The 26,416-nt window shown below is 41.4% G+C and overlaps 3 protein-coding genes across 9 annotated transcripts in view; 2 read left to right on the forward strand and 1 right to left on the reverse strand.

Annotated features, from left to right (window-relative positions):
* Positions 1–8: 8 nt before the first annotated feature.
* LOC135489267 (mini-chromosome maintenance complex-binding protein-like) lies at positions 9–5,318 on the forward strand. 2 transcript variants are annotated; one of them, XM_064774540.1, is made up of 13 exons: positions 9–120; positions 575–654; positions 898–1,080; positions 1,291–1,390; positions 1,633–1,940; positions 2,163–2,260; positions 2,420–2,607; positions 2,920–3,043; positions 3,299–3,594; positions 3,825–3,958; positions 4,191–4,352; positions 4,603–4,691; positions 5,022–5,318. In XM_064774540.1, exons 1-13 carry the CDS (start codon positions 63–65, stop codon positions 5,119–5,121), a joined length of 1,920 nt encoding a protein of 639 aa, XP_064630610.1. In that variant the 5' UTR covers positions 9–62; the 3' UTR covers positions 5,122–5,318. The 2 variants fall into 2 exon arrangements, with proteins under 2 accessions (XP_064630610.1, XP_064630611.1); XM_064774541.1 differs by having other exon boundaries at positions 2,420–2,595.
* A 1,455-nt stretch (positions 5,319–6,773) lies between these two features.
* LOC135489033 (uncharacterized) lies at positions 6,774–12,455 on the reverse strand. 2 transcript variants are annotated; one of them, XM_064774110.1, is made up of 5 exons: positions 12,331–12,455; positions 11,356–11,575; positions 8,484–8,607; positions 7,811–7,993; positions 6,774–7,496 (listed from the first exon to the last, which is right to left on the reverse strand). In XM_064774110.1, the coding sequence occupies exons 1-5, from the start codon at positions 12,345–12,347 to the stop codon at positions 7,423–7,425; spliced, it is 618 nt and encodes a 205-aa protein (XP_064630180.1). In that variant the 5' UTR covers positions 12,348–12,455; the 3' UTR covers positions 6,774–7,422. The 2 variants fall into 2 exon arrangements, with proteins under 2 accessions (XP_064630180.1, XP_064630179.1); XM_064774109.1 differs by having other exon boundaries at positions 8,472–8,607.
* A 1,505-nt stretch (positions 12,456–13,960) lies between these two features.
* LOC135488991 (leucine zipper putative tumor suppressor 2 homolog) overlaps positions 13,961–26,416 on the forward strand; it is a 33,482-nt gene continuing 21,026 nt past the window's right edge. Inside the window, exons 1-2 of one of the 5 annotated variants that reach the window (XM_064774037.1) lie at positions 13,961–15,042; positions 20,368–20,502. The gene's annotated coding sequence lies outside the window, so the exon portion shown is untranslated. Of the gene's footprint in view, positions 15,043–16,542; positions 16,668–17,872; positions 17,970–19,050; positions 19,218–20,367; positions 20,503–25,103; positions 25,644–26,416 lie in introns of those variants that run through there. The other 4 variants (XM_064774039.1, XM_064774036.1, XM_064774038.1 and 1 more) reach the window with 4 other exon arrangements.

The following is a 26,416-nucleotide window of genomic DNA, read 5'->3' on the forward strand; positions in this document are numbered from 1 at the left end:
GTGCTTATTTCCCGCCATTTCCAACTTTTACACCATTTGTTGATAAAAAGGCTATAAACAACATGCCTAGTATCGAAGATTGGGTCAATTCACCCCTCAAAATAGTCCAAAATCTCTATGGTACAGTGTGATTGTAGATTATTCAAAATGCATAAATGGAAAGCAGCCAAAAACAAACTTGTGAAAATGTCCTGTCAAGACTGTGGTGTCAATACTGCCAATAGTCAGGAGGCCACATGACAACAACACCAGCATGACCTGATTGATCTGTCGCACGTCCACCGAGATTGCACATCATCGACATCATGTCAATTTCGTTGACCGTCGACGGTCATGCCCGAAGCTGATTTCACGTCGAAGTCTGTGCTAACCTACCAACTGCCCGAGACCGCAGCAAAAAACATATAGCCTATTAGTACTGCGATGCGTCAACTGAAATTCCCTATCAGTAATGTTGAGCGATGTTGTATCGTGCATAATATCGTTATTGACGTCATGACACTTTGTCGAACTGATCTATAAGCTAGGGTACTCCTGCCTTACTGACGAGCTTAGATTCTGATTATCCTTTCAGATCAACATGGCACTGAATACACCAACAAAGTTAAAGAATACTTCAGTAAAAAGCTTGAGGAGAGGAATGCTTTGTCATGTGTGAGTATCATAGGCGTTCCAGGTTGAATCCGTCTGAGAGACACGTAGGCCTGGGTTGGAATCTGTTGGAAAAAAGGCTCAGATTCAGAAGAGAGATCAACACAGGGAAAATGAGGTTTTGATCTAGATCCCGAGGTAGCTATATGATGACAAGACTTCTTGCCAATTGCGGCAAGAAGGAAAGAATAAATCAGTGAAAATCTCTGTTGTATTGTTGTCAAATAACCAAACTTTGTCTTCCAGATTCCCTCCCTAAATCAAGTCGCTTTGCATGAACTGCCACCAAATTCCTTGGTGAAGTTCCGCTGCATGATCCAGGACATGTTTGACCCTGAATTCTACCTCGGACTCTATGAAGTGAAGAACAAACAAACTGGTAAAGGTGTCATGAAGGTTGGACAGTATAAAGACATCGCTGAATGCCAGGTAATACGTGAAGTAGTTTTGAAATCCAGTACATACTAGCAGCACAGAATCCATGGAAATCAATTTTACTGTCTAATCCTTATAACAATGGCAACTTGGTGGGATACTTTGCTGTACTCTTTAAATCTTCCTGAACACCTTGCCAAGCAGTCCAATTACAATTTTCATCTCGGCATTGAACTAATTTCCCTCACTTCTTCTTTACTGCAGGCTGATGAGGAAGTCCAAGTGTCTTCTGAGCGCAATGTAACGATGGACCGACAACAGTTCTATTGTGTACCAATACCAGGAGAGGCCGACTGGGTCAAAAAAATATCCTTTAAATCATTATAGACCTCCATAAAGGACATTCTAAAGTATCTTATCTCTTCATCTTTATGTCCCACATCCATTGGGGTGACCCTGCATGGTTGGCAATGTGGCATCATCCTTCTGTCCTATGCAAGGTGGATCAGGTCACCGGTCTTTCATCCTGTCTGTTCTAGGTGAGCTACAAGTGGGCTGTATTGTCTAATTTGTCGTCTTTGACAGAGATACTCCTTAACCTTTAGTAAGAATTTTCAAAATCTGACCAGGCTATTGAAATGCCATCTACATCATCTGAGCCTGTGCGGAGCAAGCGATGTTTTGATGAAGAACCGAGTAGCCCATGCAGCATGGTGTCCTCAACTTGTAGTACGTTGAGTCAAGAAATGTCGCCAAGGATGGAGGACACTGAGATGGTCTCCTCGCCATCGCCAATGTTTGGAGAGTCAAAGAAAAGCAAACCTGGTGAAAGTAATGCAGCACCGTCGTCACAGCAGTTGCCCGATTTGAACTTCCCATTACCAGGAGAAAAGGGGCCGGCTTGTTTAGTGAAGGTAGTGTATCTTCAGCTTCGTCTGTAGAAGTTGCCAGTTGATCAAGTATGGAGTTACAAGAAGTTTCTGATGAAGTGTGCCTTCTTGCTGCTTTCATTAGCTGATCTGATCTTCCCTGCTGGGGTGACATCAATGATAGGGACGAGGTGTAAGGTTCTCCAATCCCATTGAGTGTGAAGACAGTTAAATGTGTAGAAATTATATGTCTTCTTTGTCTTTCAGCTGTATGATGATTCCGACACATTCAAAGTGAATGACACAGTTGAATTTGTTGGTGTGCTTTCAGTGGACCCGTCGATGGCCAAGTTCCCAAGTGAAAGGTAGGTATTGTCTTGCATAACACAGAATTTAGAACTCTTGAAAGATTATGGCTCTCTTTCTCTCTCTTTGCAGTAACAAAAACAAATGTGGAACCTGGAATGCCTTCCTTAGGTAGCCTGTTGATTGAATTCATGTTATTTTTCTGCCTGCCATTTCAGTGTACAATTAGACTTCGTGATAGACCCTCTGGAGGACATGATGGACATGGCTGAACACAACGCCCACTCACCACCTTCTTCTCTCGTGCCAAGACTACACGCTGTAATGTCATATAAATTAGAACATGTGAACCCATACTTACCTCGAGAATTGAGTAAAACACCAAGCCAGTCATGTAAGTTCATTGGTAAGGCTTTTTGTTCACTCACAACACTGTAATGCATTACATTCCTGGAAACCTGCCTTTGACTGATGGAAAAGCTTAGAGTTTTACACAAAGTCTTCTCACTTACATTAACCTTAGCAGGGAAATGGCATTTTTTGCTGTTGGTTGTTTTGGCCCAGGTCGCTATCGATTGTGGACATGGTTATTGTTTGAGGTAGGATGTTGCAGGTTAAAGTCATTCAATGTGAAATGATACTCCACTCAGGTTGTCTTGAGTAAGTTTTCCAAATAACATGGTGTCGATAAACCTTCAAATGTCTGCTTATGTTACAGGTATAGAAAGTATTTTATCGCAGAGCAAGGTCGTTCGTAAGGAGGTGATATCTCTCCTAGAACAAGCCTTGTTTGGAGACAACCTGGCGGCAGAATATCTCCTCTGTCATCTGATATCATCTGTGTAAGTGTTCACAATGGGAGTCCCATCAGCAATATTTGTGTCCTGTTGAGTGTCAGTGGGAGACCAAAGGCACACATTTATCACTGCAACCAAGGCCCTCAACTGTGCACACTGGTCACCTGAAGTCTACCAATTTCACTACCTGGCTACTGCCCAATTTTAGTCCCCTTTTCGGAATATATCCTGATAACTTTTGACATCTAACCGCATAAAACATGTTCTTCTGCCTTACCCCTGTGTCTCCCTCTTTTTCAGATATGCACGTAGGGATGTTGTTGCTGTTGGTAAATTCAGTTTAAATATCATCGGATGTCCAAAACCAGACGAACCTCTTCAGGAATATGCTCCTAGATTGTACCATTTGATAGGGAATTTTGTCACCAAGCATCATTTTTTACCGATGAGTCTCGACTTCATGAAAGCTAAGCTGTTTTCCCCTCGGAAAGATTACAGTGCTAATCGATTGGTCAGTGGTATCCTACAGCTAGCGAGCAGAACACACTTAGTCATTGATGAAACTCGATTGCAACAAGGTCAGCTGGATGCTACAGGTAAGCATTGGGAGAATTCAGTCATGGAAACATCTTCAGCACCGTAAGATTTGAGTTGATGAGAGCAATCGCCCCCCTGTGACGACGGATCCAAGCAGTGCCCAGACTAGATGAGGGGGAAATACTTGCCCTTTGGAATGTATGGGTACCAGGGTCAGAGTCAAACGGGTGGCCAGCTGTAGATTTGTCGGTATATGTGGGAAAAGGTTTTGACTTGAGTTTATTTTCAGGGGTAAAGAATGTCACGGCCCTCGGAAACCTGATTTCTTGGCAGAAGGTGGATTACGACTTCAACTACCACACACAAGAGTTCACCACCAATGTTCCTGTCCTCATCCTGTCTGAGGGCAAGTCATTGTTGCCGGTAAGAAAACAATTTTCCCATGTTGGTGTGTACCATTTGGAAAGAGAAAAATGTGCTTGCCTATAATACCTACGCATGTTAAATGTCACCTTTAACTTTTTTTGATAGCTTGCCCTTTGCTAGTTGATGTACATGCGGTGTATTTAATGTACATGTACCTTATACATTATGGCCCGTGGAGTGTTTCTATTCAGATGGTTTAAAACAATGTTCTGTGTTTCTGTCCTTGCAGAGTGACTGCCGTGTGCATCTGACCCCCTGTCTACCATTGGACAATATGAGTTACTTGGCTGCAGTTGAGAGCTACCTGACCCCCTCCCTCCTCACCAAAATCAGGTCATACATCGGCTTGTTGAGTCTTATCGAATATTCAATGTCAGATGGCATGCAGAAGGTAAACATGTGTTTTGGTTTAAGTTGTTATGAGATCATTGTTCATGGAGAAAAGTTAAATTTGAAATTGAACATTTGAGTTTACAGTCTGATATCAACAACAGTGGAGGTTATCAACCCACTTTACACTGCCCAGTCTTTCCTGAAGCCTTAATTCTGCCTGCAGTACCTGTACAGTACTGTATTCAATTTCTGTCACAAAATCTTTCCGGATTGTATATCCTGATTTGCTCTCTGCTTCTATTCAATAGTCTCTTGAAGAGGATTTTGTGGAGGCGAGGAAAGATAATGCACAGAACATGAGTGTGGAAGACTTTCATGGACTTCTCGTTCTTGCGAGGTGAGTGTTTCTTCTCTTGGTCTGCAGTTTTCCCTCTGACAGCATAGTTTAAATGAAAGGTGAATCAGTAACTGCTTGTTCAACCAATCCATTTCTGCATAAATGCTTGGTTGCAGCAGTCTACTGTTGCGCTCGAGGGTTGGAGCTACTTGATATCGTCTGGACTTTTTTGGCTTTGACCTGGCAAAGCTACATTTATCTTAATCACTGCTGCTCTTGTCCAAGTGACCAGTCTTCAAGAATAACAAATGTTATGTTGACAAAAGCAATATGGCTTACGTCGTTTTGAGGCAATTCTTGTCTAAAAGTTGATATTCCTATACTTTGCAGGCTCCTGTCTCTGTCTTACGGACAGACCAACCTGAGCAAGGACATGTGGGAGAAGGCAAAACAAATGGATCGAGAAAGAAAAGCAAGGATTCCCAAGTAAAACGTCTTTGAAACCTTGAAATGTCTCAACGGATGTATGACTATGGAATTCTAACTAGATCCGTGCCTGCATTGCATGTTTTGATAGTTGAGAAAAAAGAATCCATACTGACACAAATTTTTGCGAATGTTGTTATGCAAATCTTGCAATATTGTTACTGTAATAAGTTTGAATGCACATTCAAATGTTTTCTAACTTTCCATAATAAAAAGATAAGAAAAAAGAGAACGGGTTTGCTTTAGTAGTCACTGTGCCCAATCGAATGAATACATCGTGGGAGATGGAGAGATGATGTAGAGTGGAGCCTCCCCAAGTGAACACCTGTTTATCAGGAGGACGCCGTCTATCAAAGTGTTACATGTAGGAGATGGCATTTAAAAGTTTACCTGGATGAGATGATACTGGTATTCCACTTGCGGACAACATCAGTGTTATAATCTTGCCTCGATGTTGAATGTAGGCCTATACGTAGCTCAGAGTGAAGGAATGATAAGTATCCTATATATTTACAGATGCATACAAAACGCCACCTTAAAAAGCAGAGACACTGTCACAATCAACTGGGCTTTCAGCTGAGACAAGTATATACTTGGGGTACAGCCTTCAATCATATTCCTCATACTTTTTTGGGCTCTCTGCCGGGTACTTTCTGTCTCAATTGACTATATCCTATTAAAACTGATTGTCGACGACCGCTTTATTATCAATGACACTACCGCAGCTCACACCACAGCTGGGACAAAAATGTGTACCTAGAAAATATGATCATGATATGGACCATTCCCAAACTCAAATATCCTACGGATTCATAAACATGTTCTTGTATATCTGCTGGGGATGACTGTGTGTTCTATAGAAATGACTTTTGCCAAAGTCCCGGACACTTTTCCTTGGATTGAGCTAACTTCTCTCTGACATGCATAAGTTTGACATCATTCCAGCACATGCATTATAATCTGACTTGGTCTAAGCTAGCATCTCACAATTTTCCGGAAGACATTCACAGCCTTGTCTCTCCCGCAGTAGTCATCTGGGCCTACTATCTTGGACTGACCTAACATCTCACTGTGCTCTAGATGACATGCACACCAGGGCCAACTGCCTTAGACTGAGCTATCATCTCACCATGCTTGTGACGACAGGTACAACGTACTCTGCTGTACCGCAACTACTAGGGCCTAACGAAAAAGATCTTGGATTCACCGTCGTAAAATCAGAATTGTAACAGCTACTGTCATCAGCTTGGTTGTGACAGGCCCGAGAAATGATGTCTCATCTCAAGACCAGTTTAGGATGGCTGAGGACCCTTGGATGTGACAAGGTTGGTTGTCGAACAGCTACGATGCACTGAGCAGTACTGGCTTTGTGGCCTTGTAAGCGTCACGTCGTAGGACGTGACCATGGCATCTTGAGTAAACTGTTCTGCTGGCCAGAAAAGTGCTACATAAATGTGGTTCCAGTTATGCTGTCGGTACTTTATTTCTCAGCAACTGGGAAGCACCTCCCAGTAGATGCACAATCCTCTGCTCCATTGGCATTGTCATACAAAAACAAGGACACGAAATTGACTCAATTTTTCAAATGTCGATTCTGTTCAATAGTCTAAATAGTCTCAAGTCCATGGGAGAAAAATTATAACGGAAAGAATGATGTACAATATACAGTTTTTTATTGACAAATATTTAACTCCTTTCGTAAGAAAAGTTTGCATGATAACTCACAATAAAAAGTGACAATACGGAACATTTCTTGTCAACCACTTTTCCGTTCCCCCATGAATGATTTTCTTTAGAAAGACGACCAGGATTACGGTCTTGCGTGAACATTGCTTTGTCATGGGCGGATTTCAAGAAGCATTGAATCTTAAGTGGTGTTGATGACTGGCAGCATTGACTTTTGATCGATTTACAACTCCCAAAATTATAATAGTGGTCATAATAAACGTACTACAGTAAATACTAAACATATGGTGCAACTACCACACTATGACATCAAATATTGAGAAAGATACAAGTTACTCTGTTTTCAATATTACATTGTCCACAGTTGCAATTGTTTCCTTGGATGTGTGGCTCTGATCACTACACCCGATTCAGAACGAGGTTTGAAACCAACATGCCCATGACTAGCACAATTAGGATGAATCTTCTTGTGACAAGAACAGAACACCCGTTCATTTTAAAATTTCCATGAACCAGTCAGTATGAAGGACAAATCTGATCAGAGTTCTCTCGTAAAAATGTCTCAAACATCATTTTAAGCCGCCATCTCAAGTGGTGTGCACATCCATTTATTGGCGACCTAGTATCCTCCACTGCCATAGCTGCCACCGCCATAGCTGCCGCCGCCTCCCCCGCTACCACCTCCATATCCACCTGAAAAACCAGTTGAAGTCAAAATAGAAATCACAGAAGTAACTTGACTGGAAAACCATAAGAAACTGCAATCCGGAAAATCACATAAACTTTCCCCAACATTTTTGAGAATTCAGAGAGAACATTTTTGAGAAAGTCTGTCAACCACATCATAGGACTTGCATGGTATTTCTTGCAGGAGGAGTAATTCCAATCATTTGTCCTTCAAGTTGTCTGCATAAACATACCAACACAACCCAATTCTTTAACACCTGAAGCCCAAGCTCCAGCAAGTTCCATAATATAATACTGTATAGTGTTGAAATCGAACTTACCTGAACTGTAACCTCCACTGCCACCATAACTACCGCCGCCGCCACCACCACCGCTGCTGTAGCTATCGTAACCATTGCGTCCTCCGCCACTTCGTCCACCACCGCCGTATGAATTACGGTCCCGGTATCCACCTCCACCACCGCCGCCGCGACCACCACTGTAATAGGGACTGCTGCTTGATCCTGTAAAAGATTTTTTTAAGAATGTACAACAATTTTTTACTTGCCTTTGATTTTATGGGGGGAAGGGTGCCGTACTTTTTAAAGGGCAAGAGATTACTGGAGGAGAACCAGAGGAACCATTAGGCCATCACCATGGATAACGGAGACAGAGGTGAAGAGTTCAACCAAGATTCTGTAAGCAGCATGTCTACACACGATTTAGAAAGTCTAGTTCTGATGAGGGTCATCCCCCTTCTGGCTTGCAACTACAGCAATGCAGGATCATGGAATATCAGCTTTAAAAAAACATGTACATGAACAACATCAGTAAGCTTACAACATACAACTGGCATGCAACCAGTAGCGCCATCTATATTTGTAGTGAGCACTTACCTGACACTGCTTGATCATATTTTCAGACAAGATACATCACATGTAAAGCATCTAACTACACTTGGACATCACAAGCAAGCTTAAAAGGGAGTAGAGGGACAACTACCATAGCTCTCACCTGATCCTGATCCATAACGTCCACCGCCTCCTCCATCACGCCCACCTCGGTATCCACCACCACGACCTCCACCACCACCGAATCGGCCACCTCCACTTTTTTTCTGGGCAATGCTCACTTTTAACTGCAAGGGAAAAAATGTATAAAGCATGCATCCAGAAATATTGTGTTTGCTAGTTAGGAACCATTCATCATCGAGCACACCAACGTTAGAACCGGAATTCCTTGTGGATGACAGTGGACAGTTTTTTTACCAGTAGTAGCCACTTTCAGTCTCTAGAGGCATTTTAGTTTCTTCTTTACGAGAGCAACATTCCCGGTAAGTGTATGCAACAATGCTCCGATACTAATATATCAGCAGCTTCAAACCCTTTAAAAAACCATGTCAGAATGATCCAATGTTGCTTTTCTTGTTGTTTTAAAGATTTCTTTTTTTAAAACAATGAAGAAATGAATGAACCTGTCAATACTAATGACACAACATTGTCAGAAAAAAACGTGCCAATGTTTTATTTGACATGTGTTCGACTAAAGCGGGGAACTCGTACCAATTCATTCGAAATGCACCAAGTGTCTCCTTCAATACTTTGGACAGCAGATATAAACAGACTAAAACGAGCACAGATCATGATCCGCAGGTCTTTTCAACACTGTAACATATTTATTGACGGAAAACTAACACACAAATTCCTCGTTGAATGACGTCCAAGTTCCAATCCATGAGATTCAACCAGGTCTTCGGTTGCACAAATTTCATATTTTTCTCCTTGAAGGACAGGGGTGCACAAGCTGGCATTTGCCAATGACCTATCCCTTTTTTTCTACTTCAAAAAAAGGGAGGTGTACCACTCTAAAAAGATTTTTCTTTGCAATTCACCCGGCCCTAAAATTATGATTTATGAGGACTTTTTTACTTTAAGGACTACCCCTCTTAAAATTCTGAACAATTTTTTCAATGAAAAATCTGCCTTTTCCAACCCTCATACAGAAAATTTCACGTAGAAACCAAGTCGACCTAATCCCAGGCAACAGAAACATTTTATCCCTGTAATCCCCACCCCAACAGGCAAAGTAAAAGGGTATCAAAGTTTGCAAGAACCATGGACAGGGAAGCAGCCAGTAACTGCTAAATCAGAGGAATACATTTACTTCAGGCGAATTCCGTGTTGTATTTGCCCACGACATTCGAATTATAAACTCAAGGCACTCCGTAGTTTTTATCTTTGTGTTTGCATATTTGCTCCTGTGACAACACCTTTTCGTTTCTTTTCCATTGCTAACAGCATTGTCAGCAGAATCTTCACTTCTCGCTGTATAACAATCCATGTGTCACAAGATATCTGACAGTCACTGCATCCTCGTTTAATGCCTATGTTCAGTTGACAATGGCAGCTGTTTGTAAATCAATACAAGGAGCTCATTTTGTTCGCTTCACAAAATCCACAATACTTTCTTGACAACATGCTTTTCGAAACCGCGATGGTGGACTTAGAGTAACTCTTATTGGACATTCTGCTATCTCATGTTGAAACTGCTCTATTAGTGAAAATCGATCATTGAAGGCTGGATCCTATCAAACAAAGATTATACGGATGAACGTTTCATGGATTAGGTAACAAGTAAAGGCAACAAGGCAAACAAACAGTCCATTTTTCTTACACTATGTTTAGACTTCCACGTAATTGATTGATTTTACTCGCCTGTACACCGAGCTGTCTTTGGATAAAGCTACACAAACCATTGGAACTCATTGACATCAGACAAGTGTTCAGATTTTCAGTCAAGTCGGACTTTTGAAAAGGTGCAAAAACATTGGTTCAAACAGTCTAACATATCAGTCGCATCCGCGTCCTTCTCCAAAATCTGATGATTAGAGAAGCTGCATTCACATTCTGATTTTATCATCAGAGAAATGTATTGAGGTCGTACAGGTCCCATTATCGGGAGCACTTGAGGAACACACGATCTTCTCGAACAGAAGAGGATCAACTGAATCTCAGTGACGACAAGTCAGTCTTACATTGCTCAAGATTTCGTTTCGAGTGGAAGCCTTATAAATAGCAGTCAGGAAAATGTACGGTCAAGAAAACGAGACACACAGAATTTACCATTGCAATCGGAAATTGACATTTTCCTATTTTAAGAACTCTGTGGCAAGATGATGCCTAATCACATGAAGTGCATGCAGGATTAATAGTTTTCTCATAAGATCATGGGTAAAGTCCCTCACAAGCAATGCCCTTCGATTAGTCATTTGTCAATCATCTGTTATTTCGAGTTCATCTAGACACATTTGACTCCGACATGGTTAGTTTCAATGGAACCATTATTTGACTTAGTAACCAACAGTTCTGAGGAAAATAGGCACTAATCTTGATTCCTGCATAAAGAAATTGTGACAAGTCAACATTCTATAGGTTCCTATAACTCACCTTTTGTGACAATCACACACAATGGTTCATCTCAAGACGGCTCTTGATTAGGCACCAATGGGTAGTGACCACCGAAGCCACCCGCAGGCAGGCAGCGCATAAAACATCTTGGTTTAAAAAACACATTAAGAAACTGCCTGAAATGTATGAAGCTGTTAGTAACATGACACGGTTCCCAAAAAAAATCAGTGGCGATGAATATCTGTTATTCATTTCACCACACCCGACTTGCAAGGACACACCGCCATGCAAGGTCTGAAATCATGTTTTTCTAAAACAAACCTATGTCAAAAAAGGTTCAAATCTGTCAACTTGTGGTGTTTTTATAAAAGTCAAAGGTTTTCACCGAAACATCATTTCACTTTCAGTTCACACAAAATAATACATAAGCCCTAAGCGTGCCCCAAGTGGAATGAAGGCGTGTCTTCCACGATACTTACATTTCTTCCATCCATATTGGCACCATCAAGTTTAGCCACAGCAGCATCTGCATCAGCACTGTCCAAAAACGTGACAAAACCAAAACCCCTGGATTTGCGATCATCCTCTTTGTCCATGACGACATCAGCTTTTTCGATCGCACCAATCTCGGCAAAGAACTCGTGTAGTCTGTCATGAGTAGCAGAAAATGGCAGGCTACCAACATAGACCTTGCGCCCTCTGAAAAAAGGCAAGGTTAAAATTTACAATCCCCGATCGGAACCGAGTGGCCCTTCGTAAGTCAACCGATGAACTTTTTTTGGGCCTTGAACGGGGATTGTGAACTCGTTCCAAAGGCAATAATATAACAGTAAAGAAGTTAACATATTCACCTTTCAATAAAACAAATTTTTCTAACCCCAGGAGGTGTAGTGCCTACGACCTACGTATGTATTATTAATTTTATTTTGGCAAAAAATGTTTGCCCAATACTAGAGCTACATTTTTTTAAAGTTGATTTTATGATTTAAGTTACTTTGATCATGCTTGAATTGACAGGAATCATGGAATTGGAATGAACGACCACCATGCAATCAATCAATCAGCATGCAATGGTTTATGATCATCATGATGTATTAATGCATCGCCATCATAATTTCCATCAATAAAAACTACAAAACTAAGCAAATGAATGGAGAAGAGCTGGAAGTGAAAGAAAGGCAACAAAAATTCAATCACAATCAAAGTTAGACTCATTTCTTGATTTATTCCATTATTCTTGAAGCCAAAGTATCTCTTTGTTCACACAATGCACTCGTCGCACGTGCATTCTGCACATGCACACACAGTGCTTTGCATTGTACTACTACTAGCACGATGCGGAAAAGCCCACCAAGGAAAGTGCATTTTAGCACACTTATTTCACAAGAAATAGCGCAAAAACTACTATTCTATATATGCCATATTATTCTCTGACAATTATAGATGATACTTACTCTTCTTCAGCAGACATATTTGTGAGTTAAAAGGTGTTTTTAAGGGAAAACGTTGGAGGAAAATCGGACGAGACGATTACGAGATGGCGACCAAGAGACAAAGACCGATACTGCTGCCCTCTCCAGGAACTATGGTCAGTTACATGGCGGCAAGATGTTTGACTACTTACTAGTTATTGCCTTCACTAAGAGGTGGCAGCATAGACAATTGACCTGCAACGTACCTGAAACGTCAGATGTAATGCCGAGAGAATTTGCACTACATTATAAAGGTCGTGTATGTTAGTAAGTTCGGATACAGATAAGCTGTGATGTAACGGTCGTCAGTACCATGTTTGGGGTTCATGGAATAACTCGTCCCCCGTTTCCCCCCTAAAAAGGGGGGAAAATTTCCACCCAAAGACGGGGTAATTTTTGACTTTAAGTAATCGCGTAGTTCCACTTTTTTTAGCTCAGATGGCGCCATGCAGCTGGGGTCCTCTCAGTCTCAAAATCATTGATGAGGAATTAACTCACGCGCAACTATACAGCGTCGTCCCTTGCACAAAGGAATTCTATTGTGTATCCATTGTGTGAGGGAAAATAATTCTGGACCACCCTGTAGTACATGAACTTGTTACCCTGTTCAAAGACATCGGAGCGAAAGTGAAAAACGAGGACAGTTCTGTTTTCCACCGCAACGGGCCTGTGTATTTTACCATCGCTCTATATTGTTACCTGCTGAAATGACTTTCTGCCAATGAGACAGTATTTATTCAGATTGTGAAGGCCTTGACACAACCTAAAAACTCTGAAACAACTACCCTCTGCCGGCTGGTTATCTGGTCGAGGCTGGGAAGACCTTGGCACAACCTAAAAATCACACCACTGGTGTTATCACTAATAAACTTTGGAGACGACAGGACAGTCCACGTAACAACCAACCTCTTCCAGCTGGTTATCTCGTCAAGACATTGAAACAACCTTCAAGGGGTCCTTTAACTGTACAAGACAACATTACACTTGCGTTCTACATACATGGGTGATACAAGACAACTATGGTAATCATCTCACAAGGACGGACAATGGAACAACCAACCTCTGCCAGCTGGTTATCTTGTCAGGTTGGGAAGACATTGAAACAACCTTCAAAGGGTCCTTTAGCAGTACCATGGTAATCATCTCACAAGGGCGGACAATGGAACAACCAACCTCGATCTGCCAGCTGGTTACCCGCTCCTGGCTCCCCTGCCGTTGGCCAATCGTACTACATAATACGCACATGTAACGTCCACACAGGAGTAATGCAGCGAGAATTTGTACTGCATATAAGGGTCCTACCCAGTAAGTAAGTTCGGAGCAAAGAGACGCTGTGGCCGGCAACGGTCGGCAGTACCATGTTTGGGGTTCATGGAATAATTCGTCCCCCGTTCCCCCCTAACAAGGGGGATATTTCCACCTCACAATGAGGCAATTTTTAATTTTAAGTAATCGCGTAGTTCCACTTTTTTAGCTCAGATGGCGCCAACTGAGGTCCTGTCAAAATCATTGGCCTACCTGAGGCTGATGAGGAAACTCACGAAACTCTACAGGGTGGCCCAGAAAGGTTTTGATCCCTTGCACAATAGAATTCTAGTGTGTGTCCATTGTGTGAGGGAAATTAATTCTGGGCCACCCTGTTCAAAGACATCGGAGCGAAAGTGAATAACGAGGACATTTCTGTTTTCCACTGCAATGGGCCTGTGTATTTATCGTCGTTGTATATTGTCACCTGCAGAAATGACTTTCGGCCAATGAGACAGTAGTGCACCATATCTCTTCTGGATGTGCCCTCCCCTTCATAGCTCGCCATGTTGCCAGAGAGTGTACCGAGTCTTTGCTGGATGTGCCATGCCCCTTCACTATGCGTACTCTAGTCTGCCTAGATGTACTTTCGATCCCAACGTAGTGCACCATATGTTTCTACAGGGTCGACCTTGTCTCCCCCTTAGGAAAAATGTGTCTCATTTTCACATGGTAAATACCTGATCATTTTTATAAAGGGACTGCATGAAATCAGAACACCAGACCTCAGGCAGCAGATACTGCAACAACCATACCATAACATGCTGTCACTACCATAACTGATAGACAGGAGATGCTGGCCTATCGCAAATTTAATTGTGTCCTGAGCGCGCTCCTGGCTCCCCTGCCGTTGGACATCTATACTACATAGTACGCACATAGAACGTCCGCACAGGAGCAAAGTAGGTTGGAATAAAGATAGGCTGTGATCGGCGCGGGCGTCAGCACCATGCCTTGGGATAACTCGTCCCCCGTTCTCCCCCCTAAAAAGGGGGAAAAATTTCCACCCCAAGACGGGGTAATTTTTAATTTTAAGTAATCGGGTAGTTCCATTATTTTAGCTCAGATGGCGCGAGCTGGGCTCAGCGTTGAGAAAACTCAATACAGTGGAACCTCCCTTAGCGGACATCCTCTATCAAGGACAACCTCTCTATCAAGGACACTAGTTCTGGTCCCAAATTGACTGTTTTCATTCAATTTGACCTCTCTAATCAGGCCCCCTTTCTATTAAGGACAGCACTTGTCAGTCCCGAGGGTGTTCTTAATAGAGAGGTTCTGCTGTACAACGAGTACATATGGAGTTCAGTCCGAAAGATCGCTATTTCTTCCTTAGTAAACGCATAAACTATCATCTTGAGTATGTACTGCAAATAAATATATGATATAAAGGTAAGTATCGAAATAATAATTCCCCAATTTTCCCCTTTTTTCGATGTTTTAGAGGAAACTTCAACCACCGTACAAGAACAATGTATACGATAGAGAGGTTTAGAGACATTGCGTTTCTCGAGACTCTTTTGAATTGAACCATGCTGTTGGACCATGTACATGGGGTTATACCTAGTTTTATCAAATCTCCCTGGTTGGACCTACCGGCGGCGTTAATCACTTTTTCGGCACGGACGCCAATTTTGTTGTTTGATACTTCAACTGTGAATGAACACAACAATCTGACAATAGAGGGGTTTAGAGATGTTCAGTTTCTCCTTTTCCCTTCGAAGCCAATATTTGAGCTTGGTAATTTTTTCCAAGTGACTTGCTTTACCCCCTACCAAGTACAGTAGAACCTCTCTATTAAGGACACCTTCGGGAGTGTTCAAGTGCTGTCCTTTATAGAGAGGTGTCCTGATTAGAGAGGTCTAATTGAATAGAAACTACCAATTTGGGACCAAAACTAGTGTCCTTAATAGAGAGGTTGTCCTTAATAGAGAGGTGTCCGCTAAGGGAGGTTCCACTGTATTGTATTGCTAGTGTCTAGGTCTATGCAACCCACCATATATATGGCATACATATTACTGTATGGTAATTGATACTTGCCTGTTAATTGCTTCATTATTATTCAACCAGTTGAGACAGTCCAATTGTTGATAGCTGGGTGAAATTGTCTAGTACAGTGGAACCTCCCTTAGCGGACATCTCTCTATTAAGGACAACCTCTCTATCACGGACACTAGTTCTGGTCCCAAATTGGCTGTTTTCATTCAATTTGACCTCTCTAATCAGGACACCTCTCTATTAAGGACAGCACTTGTCAGTCCCGAGGGTGTCCTTAATAGAGAGGTTCTAGTGGAATTGTATATTACCAGAACCTCGAAGTGTGAAGAATTCAGTCTTGTGTGGATGAGCTTATTTCCTAGTAGGCCTGTGCTTTAGCATTTCAAAATTCCAAAAGTGGAGTTGAAAGTCATTTCTAAACCTCTCTAGAAGGCTGATCAATCACAATTTTGTCTTGCTTTTGTCAACTGTGATAATTATGATATAATTTTGTGTCATCCTGGTGTCTGTTTTGGCTGACCAACAGCTGTCAGATGGGCAGTTCTATAAAAAAAACCAGCAGGCGAAGCCATTTTGAGAGTAACATATTACATAATGACCAAGCTATTCACAATGAGAAATAAGATAAATTTCCCTTAAGTGGCAATTTTATGAGAAAATTCATTCTGGAAATTACATATTGTTTGTGCCTGAATACTTTACTTTATATGTTCTTTGGCCTCATTGTGCCAATGTCTACCTTTGAATCGCCTCTAAGCTTATTATCCCTCAAGACATGGCAGCTGGCCAGTGTAGGCTTGTAGTCCACCCTGTCGAAAACATAACAAAACCGGGTGGGCCTGTATAAACTGCCAAATCAAAATTAGTCTGATTTGATTTGGTCGACCATAAAAGGTCTGCTGTGGCTCGGTGAGCACTTTTTATGTCTCTGTAATGTTCAGACCCTCAAACGTCTTTTGAGGTTGGGGATCGAATGTGAGGACTAGATCTGTAGTTAATGAGACAAAGTTACAATTGAGGTAGGTGTGGTAGTAATATAACATCTGCATTAGCAGTTTTTGCCAACAATTTTGGCAGGTTCAAACGTATTGTTATGTGGGTATTGTTTTATCGGAGAGAGTGTTGTGCTTTGAACAAGGGCCTTTCTTATTTGGCCTTCGTACTCATGGGCTTGGACTTATCAATATCTGAAAGGCATGTCAACACTCTAACCTACTCATTAATTAGTTAGTCATTATCCTGACATACCTGAATGATTATATTGTCTTAAGTTGTAGTGAAAACATTCTGTTTTCCAACTGGTTTAATTAAATCAGGTTTATTTTTGTGACGTAATGCACTTCATTGTTTAATTACTCTTAGTTGTTGTGTAATTTGTTTCTGTGTATATTGTGATATCCTGGATAATTTCTTGGACAAAGCTTGAAAGAAAAACAAAAGAAGACAAGCAGAAAATCCTAATGCAGGTTTCTTGTTGAAGGAAGAAGATGGTGGTCAGTGTCTTGCCATTTGATTTTCAATTTGACTTGTATCTCCTTGGTCATTCAAGTACAATTTGTTATGAAACTTTCATGATAGACTCATGTTTAATTGTCCATGACCGAACTAGGGTCAAACACAGGCTAAATATTCATCATCAAATCTTGACATTCAATTTTTCATTTTGCAATTTCTAAAAGACTTATTGAGCATGATGAATATTGTAAAAGAGAATTATTATTTTAATTTAGGTTTTCCTGCCTCTTTGACTTCGCAACAAAGCATGATAAAATCTAACTAAAGGTTTTAGATAGATAAGTTCCAAGAAGAGACCAGGTTTGAACTGAATGAGCATTATCTGAAAACAGTCTTGAGAAAACCCTAGGAGCTTGTAGAATGAATGTTTGACAGAGGGCCTATAACTAAAAAAAAGTGTTAGAAGACTTGTAGGCCTGTTGAAACGACACTACTTAAATAACCAACAAGTTAGTGCATAACTATTTTGGAAGGAGACCCTGTTGGCCAATGTTTAGGGAACCCAGGACCACCCAAACTCAAACTTGACACTGTGCTTGTTGTTCACTGGCATAGTCATTTCGATACATAAATTTTCAACTGACAACAGGCATACATACTGTACAATCAGATAGGCCAATATTACAATTCAAGTAGGGTAAGGCCTATAACCTGTCCTATTGATATAGTCGACAATGGGAAATTTAATTGGTTCCCAAAGCTGCTCATGGCCAACGGACTTGATTGATTTTTATCGGAGTCTTTGAATTCGACAGGAAATTGTCTGAGGAGAGCAGGACAATCTTTTAAAACGAATCGGGCATAAAGTGAGTACTCTTTCATTTCGGGGACATGATAATTGATAAAAGCCTGTGCGGACAAGACTAAGGTGATTTGATCAAAGTCGGTGTAGATCAGTCGATTGGATGAAACAGTTTGTCAACATGACCTCCATTAGCTTTGATATGGCCAGAATGTCTAAATGAGATATTGGAACAAAAGCCTGTCTCTGTGGCTATTATTGCCAAGCACCAAGCCTCATAATTGTAAGTTGTACATTCTGATTAAATTTGAACTTCAGTTTGCTAGGTTTGTTCATCAGTCATTGAATGCATCTGTTTCCTAAGCCGATTCAAAAAAATTCCTTGAGTGATGAAACTCTCTGGCCTTTTTTGACCCGCAATTACGGGTCCCCGGCTCATGTGATTCTACCTCTGGGTTCATCTGACGAGGAGATCTCCGCCCCTTCTTTTGTGCTTTATTTGGCTCCTGACAATTATGGGAAGTTGTTCTCATTGTGTGTGGTTTGTTGGTTGAGTGTAATCAGAGGAACGCTTCAGGCAAGCATTGTCTGCGTGAGATGTCATAGCAAATCCTGGTGTGGTGAACTCGCCGTGGCTGTTGCAAGGGTAAAAGCTATAAATTGAAATTTCATGGGAACAGTGTTTCTTAATCTTAACAGCTATGGTGCAATTTCTGAACATCGAAGAGGTTTTAACCACCTCAAACGTAGCCAGTAGACTCAATCGAATCTGGAGCACCCCTGGTTGTGACTTTGTCCTGCAGGTTGTGACAGTGCAACAGCCATCCTTGTTATCTCTGATGATGTGGCTCAGTGTATGATCAGTTGTCTGTTTCTTTGGCTGTGTTGGATTGATGTTCGGCATGGTTGTCAGTTGGGTGAAAAAATAAGTTCCTCGGGACTTGATTGAACTATTTTGAAAGCAATATCTCGGCAGTAACTACATTCCTCTGTATCTCCAAATTCATAATGGCTTTTCAACTGCCACTGACTCTAGGTTATCTCAACAATTTTTATTATCGTATCCTTTCTACATTTATTATTATGACATCTTTGTATCATGGTATTGTCGCTGTGTCATCTCCAGCCACCTGTATCTTGTCATTGTCCTATTCAAGGAGACACCAGAATATCGTCATTTACATAACAATGTTTCTCTTTCCACACATCAAAAGTTGGGGTGAAGATGGCGCATTTCTTCTCTTTAGCAGTGAGTTCGTTATTGGTTATACATTGCCTGCTGCTGTGAATTTTGGAAATATACTGGATTAGGGTAAGACCAAAGCCTTCAACTTCATGTACGACATTGGTATCTCTTATTTCGTCCTTGTTCTCCTCTTTTACAGAGCTGCCACCCTGAAATTTTCATCTGGGATGGTGTTGTCCTGCGGATGTAGTGATGGACAATCTGACAACGGTTGGCTGTGATAAAATTGGTGTCCTCCAAATTCTTCAGTCATTTGAATATCTAGGTTAGGCTTGACTCAATGAAAAGGTCTCATTAGGGGTCATTTCTGATGACATTTCTGGCTGTGTTTCCTTTACAATGTGGCCATCTGTAGATTTTCATGCACAGCTCTGTACAGTGCTTAGGGCACATTGACTACTTTAAGGTTTTAGTGTTATTCTAGGGGTATTCATCGATTCTTGGAGAGGCGTGTGTATTGTACACCTACTATGTGTGCCAATCCGAGTCGCAGTGTTTACCAAGGCCTCGGCTGTGTAGAATATTCAGGTTTGGACGCAGGACAAATCGGTCAATGATTTCTGTGAGTTCCAAAGCATGGTGAGAATGTTTTAACTTCGTGTTTTGCTCATGATCGATTATGTCCTCAATATCTTCTATTTGATGTCTTCATCTTCAACTTTTTAAAATCAGATTTTCTTACTTTTGAACCTGGTGACTCAGTCAGTGGCAAGTCATTTACTACTTCATGATGCCCTGCGAAGATCTTAAGAAAGAACATCTAGTCCACCAGTGAAGTAGTCCTTTCAGAAGGCCTCTGAAGATTGTTCCAAGCAATATCCTGTTGGTTTGGGACTTCAGTCAACAGTTCATTTCTAGGCCTACTCCCAACAGGATCTGTCGGACAATGGAGACGGTTGAAAAGAGAAGACATGCAGATATTCTGTGTTGAAAGATGTATTGGCTTGCGAAAGTGTTGGTTTAAAAAGCTAAATGTCTCACCAGCAAGACAGAGATCATGTTCAACTGAAAATGTAGCATTCGGTCGAAAGAAGTTTGACAGTAAGTACATGGTAAAGCCATGCCCAGTAAAGCCTAAAGCCTCAGAAACTTACTTTCTAATCTGATTTTGAATTTCAGGTTCTCCTTAATAGTTCTTTAGAAGGAAGATCTGATGCAAAGCATGCACAAGGACTCGGCCCATTTTATGACTTGGTCTCCTCTTTATCTTTGTTAGGATCAGATGGTAAAACTCAAAGGATAGTGTCGGGATCAGATGGTAAATGGATATTGCCAAGGATGAGACTGATCAAAGAATGCCTCGACCCGAGCTCACAGTGGACTAGATAGTGACTTGGAACATCTCATAACTGTAAGTGGCTTTCATTGCAGTTGTTTATGTTTTGAAGACGCAGAGACCGAGACATCATGACTTAGATTTGGTTCGTCTTATTCCCAAAAGGAGAACGAGTGTCTTCAAGTTTCCTCTCGCCCCTACCTTAACTGAACATAACAAAGATAAATGAGCTATTCCAGGATTTGTTTGCTAACTTTTTTCATGTAAGAGTCACATGTTTCTGGACTACCTGCCTAACTATTTGGACACTTAAGCTGTGTAATCAAATCGCTGTAAAAGGCCCAAGTATTTGCCCCAAGGCCTATTACATGTATTATAAGATTTAACCACACTTTATGGAGATTGTAAGCTGTGTGTAAGGGCATGCAAGTTTATTTATTTGTCTTTCGTCATATTTGTACCCTCATTCTCATGTGGGAATATGTCTCTTTGCAAGAGGGACAGCTGCAGAGGAGTAAAATTCCCCATGGGCAGTTGACGGTCACAATTCTCTGGCGCACTGAAATGTCTTTTGCCTGTCTATCACACAAACTATTTACTTGGTCTGACCTTATTAACTCTCTTATAGTCTCTGACATGCTTTTAGCAGTGTTACAGTTCTCCCTGTCTATAATTTCCAACAATTGTCTTGAAATTCCATGCCGACTTATCGGCGGTGAATATATCAGTCCTAAAGTCTCCTCCTTTCAGGATAGATATATGCACAACGACGGTAGATCGGCGTGAGAAATTCCAAGTGATGTAACAATTAAAGAAAAAAACTTACGATTTATCAGGAATTGGACAACCAATAATCAAGACTTCCAAAGGAGCCCAACTCCATTACAAAGATTTGACAGCAAAAAAATTTCTCCACAATTCCTACCCCGCCCTCAATTTCCTTGAAATTCTAATGAGCAGACGCTATAACCACTGTAAACAAAGCCACCATGCTGGGTTGAAAACAAGCGAACAACATTTTGCAAAGACAAGAATTCGCCTCATCAGCGTCACTGTTTACTTGCTCTATATTTAGCCGCCATTGCTGGGGGCGTCCAAGGTGATGGGTCAAACTTGAAAGGAGGCAATATTGATCCTTGATTGTTGGAGAGATTCTTGCCTGTTTTTGTTGCGGCAAAATTACCCTGGTTAAAGGTTGTGATTATTGACCACTGTTTTGTGGTTCTGGGTGGCATGACCACTGCTGGCTGGAGGGCATATTGGGCCAGAAGTGTGAGGACCAGTATTTCACACATTCCAGAACCCTCCTAATGAATTTGTTATAATCTTTGGTGAATTGATCCCCTTCATCTTGAAGGCTCCTCTGAGTCTGGTCCCAACTTGTGTCTTGATCCTGTCTTGTGTCCTGTTGTCACTTTGTGTCATGACACTCTAGTGTCTGACTCCACTACTGACTTGTCGAGTGTTCCTCCATAAAACAAGGTAGAAGCTAGTGGAACTGGATTTATTAAAAAATGACCGAAGTAACAGTCACACTCGGTCCACTCAAATGTACAGACTTCACCTGAGCCAATACTGGTCACTACACGAGTGTCATATTGATTGCCACAGCGCCAGTATCTCTGCATATCAATTTGTCTGATTTATCTGTGACTGGTCTTGAACGAATGGAATTGCAGAATCAACTGATCAGATCAATAGTGAAGGTTACAGAGTACATTTCATCACAGCGGTGACTTCTCAGGGCGTGGAACAGTAAAATGGACACCTGGCCCTTAGAGCTGACTCATTTGTCATGTTTCATTTGATAAATTTAGCTTGGACTTCATCAGTGAAGACGTGGTATAGAATAGGAACTCGTTCGTAAGGACACTGTCCTCAATGGATGCAGTATAGAATGGGAAATTGTCGAAAGGACTGTACTCTACTCGATGGACCAACCTGTCCTTGATAAAGAGTGGTCCAGATTACCTTTCCGGCAAGGACACCTTTCTTATTAGGATGCCTAACCAAGTTTTACCTGCTAGGTTAGGACGCCTATCACTGTCTCGGTCAAGAATACATCCGTTAGCCTGGTTGTGATGGTGTAAAATAGAGAGAGCATAGGTGCTGAGAGTGGCATCCTAAGTTATTGTGGGGTGGTGTGTCCGTGATGAGGATTTGTGCCAGCAGCTGGTGTTCTTAACTGTGGGGTTCCACAAAGTATTGATTAGTTCTGTATTGATTATTCCTTTATAGTTTTGAGAGGTATGAACAGTTCTGACAGCATTCGGAAGTGTGATGTTGAATCTAGAGGGGCATTCTCAGTTCATGTTGGTTTTGGGACGTGGATCTCCGTTTTCTGGTATGAGATTGTAAGAAGATCGGTGAGTGCATGCAAAGTCAATAATGCCGGACTATTTTGATTTGACAGATTTGAATATCTGTTTTCATGTTTGATTTATATTATAAATATTTTCATTTTATTAATACCTGTGGTGCAATTTGTGAAGCATCAAGTAGCCTTTGAAATAATTTGTTTTGAAAGAAGCCAACCGAGCACTGCATGCGCTCTGAACCTGTGAGAAGATGTGCTTTGGGTCACCAGGAGTTGCGTTATGCATTCAGTTACTAGTCACCATTGGTTTTGTCTGATAAGGGCATAAACACATGGACATAGTGTCATAAAATGAGTTAAGTATACCGGTCATGACTGTGACGAAGAATGTTCCCACACAGTAATGGAACCGTGGTCTTGCATGATAAAAATGTTCCTCTCCAAATTGAATTCTCTCTAGTGCAAGGATTAAGTTACTTGTATATCTTCCCTTCTTTATCATAGGGAGAGAACATGTCCTGCCCCTTTCTTGACCCATAATGACAATCAGTTGAACTTGAAAATGTTCGATGAAGACGTCATTGCATGCGGTTTCCCACCGTTATTAGGAAGACCCTTGAAAACGATAAACATTGACCCCTCGAGTGACCCTTGAAAGCTGTGGACCTTGCATTACACACGGCACAGGAATCCCATGTCTTCCCTGTTTCTAAGGACCATAGCTATCCAGGGTGGTCACTCTCACTTGGAATGCGTCCAAATATCGTGATTTTCGTTGAAGAGTCCGAGTGGGTTTCGTCCATGTGACTCAGCCTGGTTCATTTGCGGGACAACGGCAGACGCCGCATGCTCAGGCAGGAGATTGTCATGGGTCGATTTAAGTGTCCTGTCTTTGAGACCCTGATGAAAGGGTGATTAATTGTGGCCCTTTTGTGGAGGATAGTTGCCCTGCGGCTGACTGATGAGTGTTTTAGAGAGATACCCATTGATTTTGTGATGTCGAAGGAGATTCTCCGAAGAATTTTGGAGGAACCCAGAGGAGGTACGGTAATGTGATGACATCATATCACATGAATTTATGCCATACATCTATCACCACTAAACATTGCAGTTTCTTGCACATGGAGTCATTGAAGTACTAGTAATTCGGCCTTTTCTTGGCCCTCCTGTCATAGCTTTATGACATCATCATTATACACCTTTCCAGAAATGGGGCGCTGAGTGTCCGAAATAATGATGTCATAAGGGGAAACTAGGCCTTATGGTGGAGGGACAAAGGAGATAGTCATGGTTGACCAACACATTTGAATGCCTTTAATGACGGACAAGGGGGAAAAAGTTAGTTCCAATGCAAGCCACCAATTTCAGGAAGCATGTATACACCACCTCTTCTACTTGTGTCATGTGACTCTTGATATTGCTCTCTGTTGTGTTGAGATCAGAATGTTTTTGACTATTTGTGACCCGCTCTACCAAAACTAGGCGCTTGTCGCATCTGAACTTGACAGGTTGATACGGACTTGTTATTCATTTCCCTATTGTAGACCTTTTGTGAAATGTGACCAAATCAGTTTGTAATAGATTTCACAAAAGGTCTACAATAGGGAAATGAACAACAAGTCCGTATCAACCTGTCGAGTTCAGATGCGACAAGCGCCTAGTTTTGGTAGAGCGAGTCACATTTGTGACCCGCCATGACAAAACAGGTCGCATGTCGCTCTGAGCTTGACAGGTTGAGACAGACTGGTTGTTCATTTCACCATTGTCTGCCTTTTGTAAAATCGGAGCATATCAATTTCTTCTATTATGTCCTGGTGTCATTTTAGGCTCATCTTCTGTGCGACATGCGACTCATTTTGTCGTGGTGGGTCACATTTAGTCTCTGTCTCTTTCTCTCATGGCACTCTCTTTTTCATTGTCCAGTATTTGCATGTTTGGCTCCAGGGATAATAGAATTATCACCAATTGGCTTGAGCGTCCCACTTGTGTTTGCAGATCAGTGGTGCTCGGTTATGTGTGTTTATCCAATTAATGCATCTAAAAACAATAGTATGGTCACTATTTGCTGCAATATAAATTTAGAACATCCAATCAGAATTCACTGGTAATTATTCAAGGTCAATTGCCGGCCTGCAGTTTCGTGGAATACTGTAATGAGTGCGCTGAAAGGCATTGATTTTTGTGATAGCTTGGTCTACTACCTGGCGATTTATAGTGCGTGCTTGTGTCATGCTGTTGAGTTGCTTAATAGTGACTAGTTTATAGGAGTCTATGTATACTTCTTCAGAGCTCATCTTCTGATGTGTTTGACACTTCATCAAACGGACTTTGGATATAATCTCCATTTCCTCCCTAGTTTTATGTAAAAAGCATATACATGTATACCGGTATATGCAATGTCCTCTTTATACAATCATATGTTTATCATTGGAATATCGATGCATAAAAAGTGAATGGAGGCCACCACAGGTGTGACTGCCAGAACTAGGGATCAATCTTGTCTCGTTCGATAACTGGTGGACTGCGGTATCTCATGTCATACCATGTGCCTTTCGTGGGTTAATATGCTCAGTCAGAGAAGTATCAAGGAGTGTTAATTGTGTCCCTGCCCCTGGTGACAATGTTGTAGTGAATTTGCTCTGTTTGTTTTCAACTCCAACTCACTCGAGAGTTAACTGCGTGAAGTGATCCACAAAAAGACCAATCACGTTCGCACACCGGGTGTGTGCACCGACGCCTCCCTTCAGAAACCTGTGGATCATTTTGACGGCTGAGGGAAGGATTGGTGGAGCTTTAGGTTGACAACTTGTATTGCATTTCTCACTTTGAGCAAGGAACATACTACTTCCAATGGGATCCAAATAACAATGGAACACCAGCAGTTAGTTGACATGAAGAGGTGAGCTTTTCTCTATTTTGTGCCACAGGCATTTCATGTATATTTGGGATGTCTCTGCAAACAATTGGTAAATTTGATATCCGTTTTGTACTAAGTGCAGTGATGTATTAGTGTGTACTGTGTAGAATGTATCTGTCCTGAAAATATCAATGACCATGCCATGTGTTGGTTTGAATGATACTTGCTTGTCATGGTTTATACGCTTAAAGGGAGGATGCAGTCAATATTGGTTACTTCTTCTCTTGGCATTACTTCATTTTAGGGCCAACTGAATGAATAGTGCAGAACTTGTGGCATGTTTTCATGTTGGCCAAGGTCTCTCCTGTATCGTGCATTCCAATAACATGGTCAGGCAATGAAATGAAATCCAACCAAAGCAATGGAAATAAATCCTGGCTCGTGTCATACAACATTACATTATGGTATTAAATTGCACTATTTAGCAAGTGTTAAAACATTCTTTATTCCATTCAACACAACTAATAGTACAAATCAATAATTAATCTGCCATCTTGTATGAGATTTCCTCATGTTATATCCCAGTCCATTCAGAAACTTATTGTGTACTCTAGTTGTCATGGCAACATGGCCATATTGTAAGGGTGATAATGAGCATCTAAATCACCATGGTTTTACTCTGAAGAAATCTGGGGTAATCAATGGCACCCAATTAGAATTTGCATGACTTTTTATTTTAGTGTTCCGTGCTAAAATGCATCAAAAGAACTATTACTTGGGACTGATGTATAGACTTGTGTGCATGTGAAGTTAGG

The sequence above is a fragment of the Lineus longissimus genome, chromosome 6 (assembly GCF_910592395.1).
Source record: "Lineus longissimus chromosome 6, tnLinLong1.2, whole genome shotgun sequence".
Taxonomy (NCBI): Eukaryota; Metazoa; Nemertea; class Pilidiophora; order Heteronemertea; family Lineidae; genus Lineus; species Lineus longissimus.

Excerpts from the sequence above, each read along its gene's own strand:
- LOC135489267 (XM_064774540.1), top strand. The coding sequence starts at position 63 with ATGCCTAGTATCGAAGATTGGGTCAATTCACCCCTCAAAATAGTCCAA. Across the intron at positions 655-897 it reads AGAGGAATGCTTTGTCATGT|ATTCCCTCCCTAAATCAAGT; the intron begins GTGAGTATCATA and ends TTTGTCTTCCAG. Across the intron at positions 2,261-2,419 it reads GCCAAGTTCCCAAGTGAAAG|TGTACAATTAGACTTCGTGA; the intron begins GTAGGTATTGTC and ends CTGCCATTTCAG.
- LOC135489033 (XM_064774109.1), bottom strand. Across the intron at positions 7,994-8,471 it reads AGGATCAGGTGAGAGCTATG|GATCAAGCAGCAGTCCCTAT; the intron begins GTAGTTGTCCCT and ends AATCTTTTACAG. Across the intron at positions 7,497-7,810 it reads CAGTGGAGGTTACAGTTCAG|GTGGATATGGAGGTGGTAGC; the intron begins GTAAGTTCGATT and ends CTGGTTTTTCAG.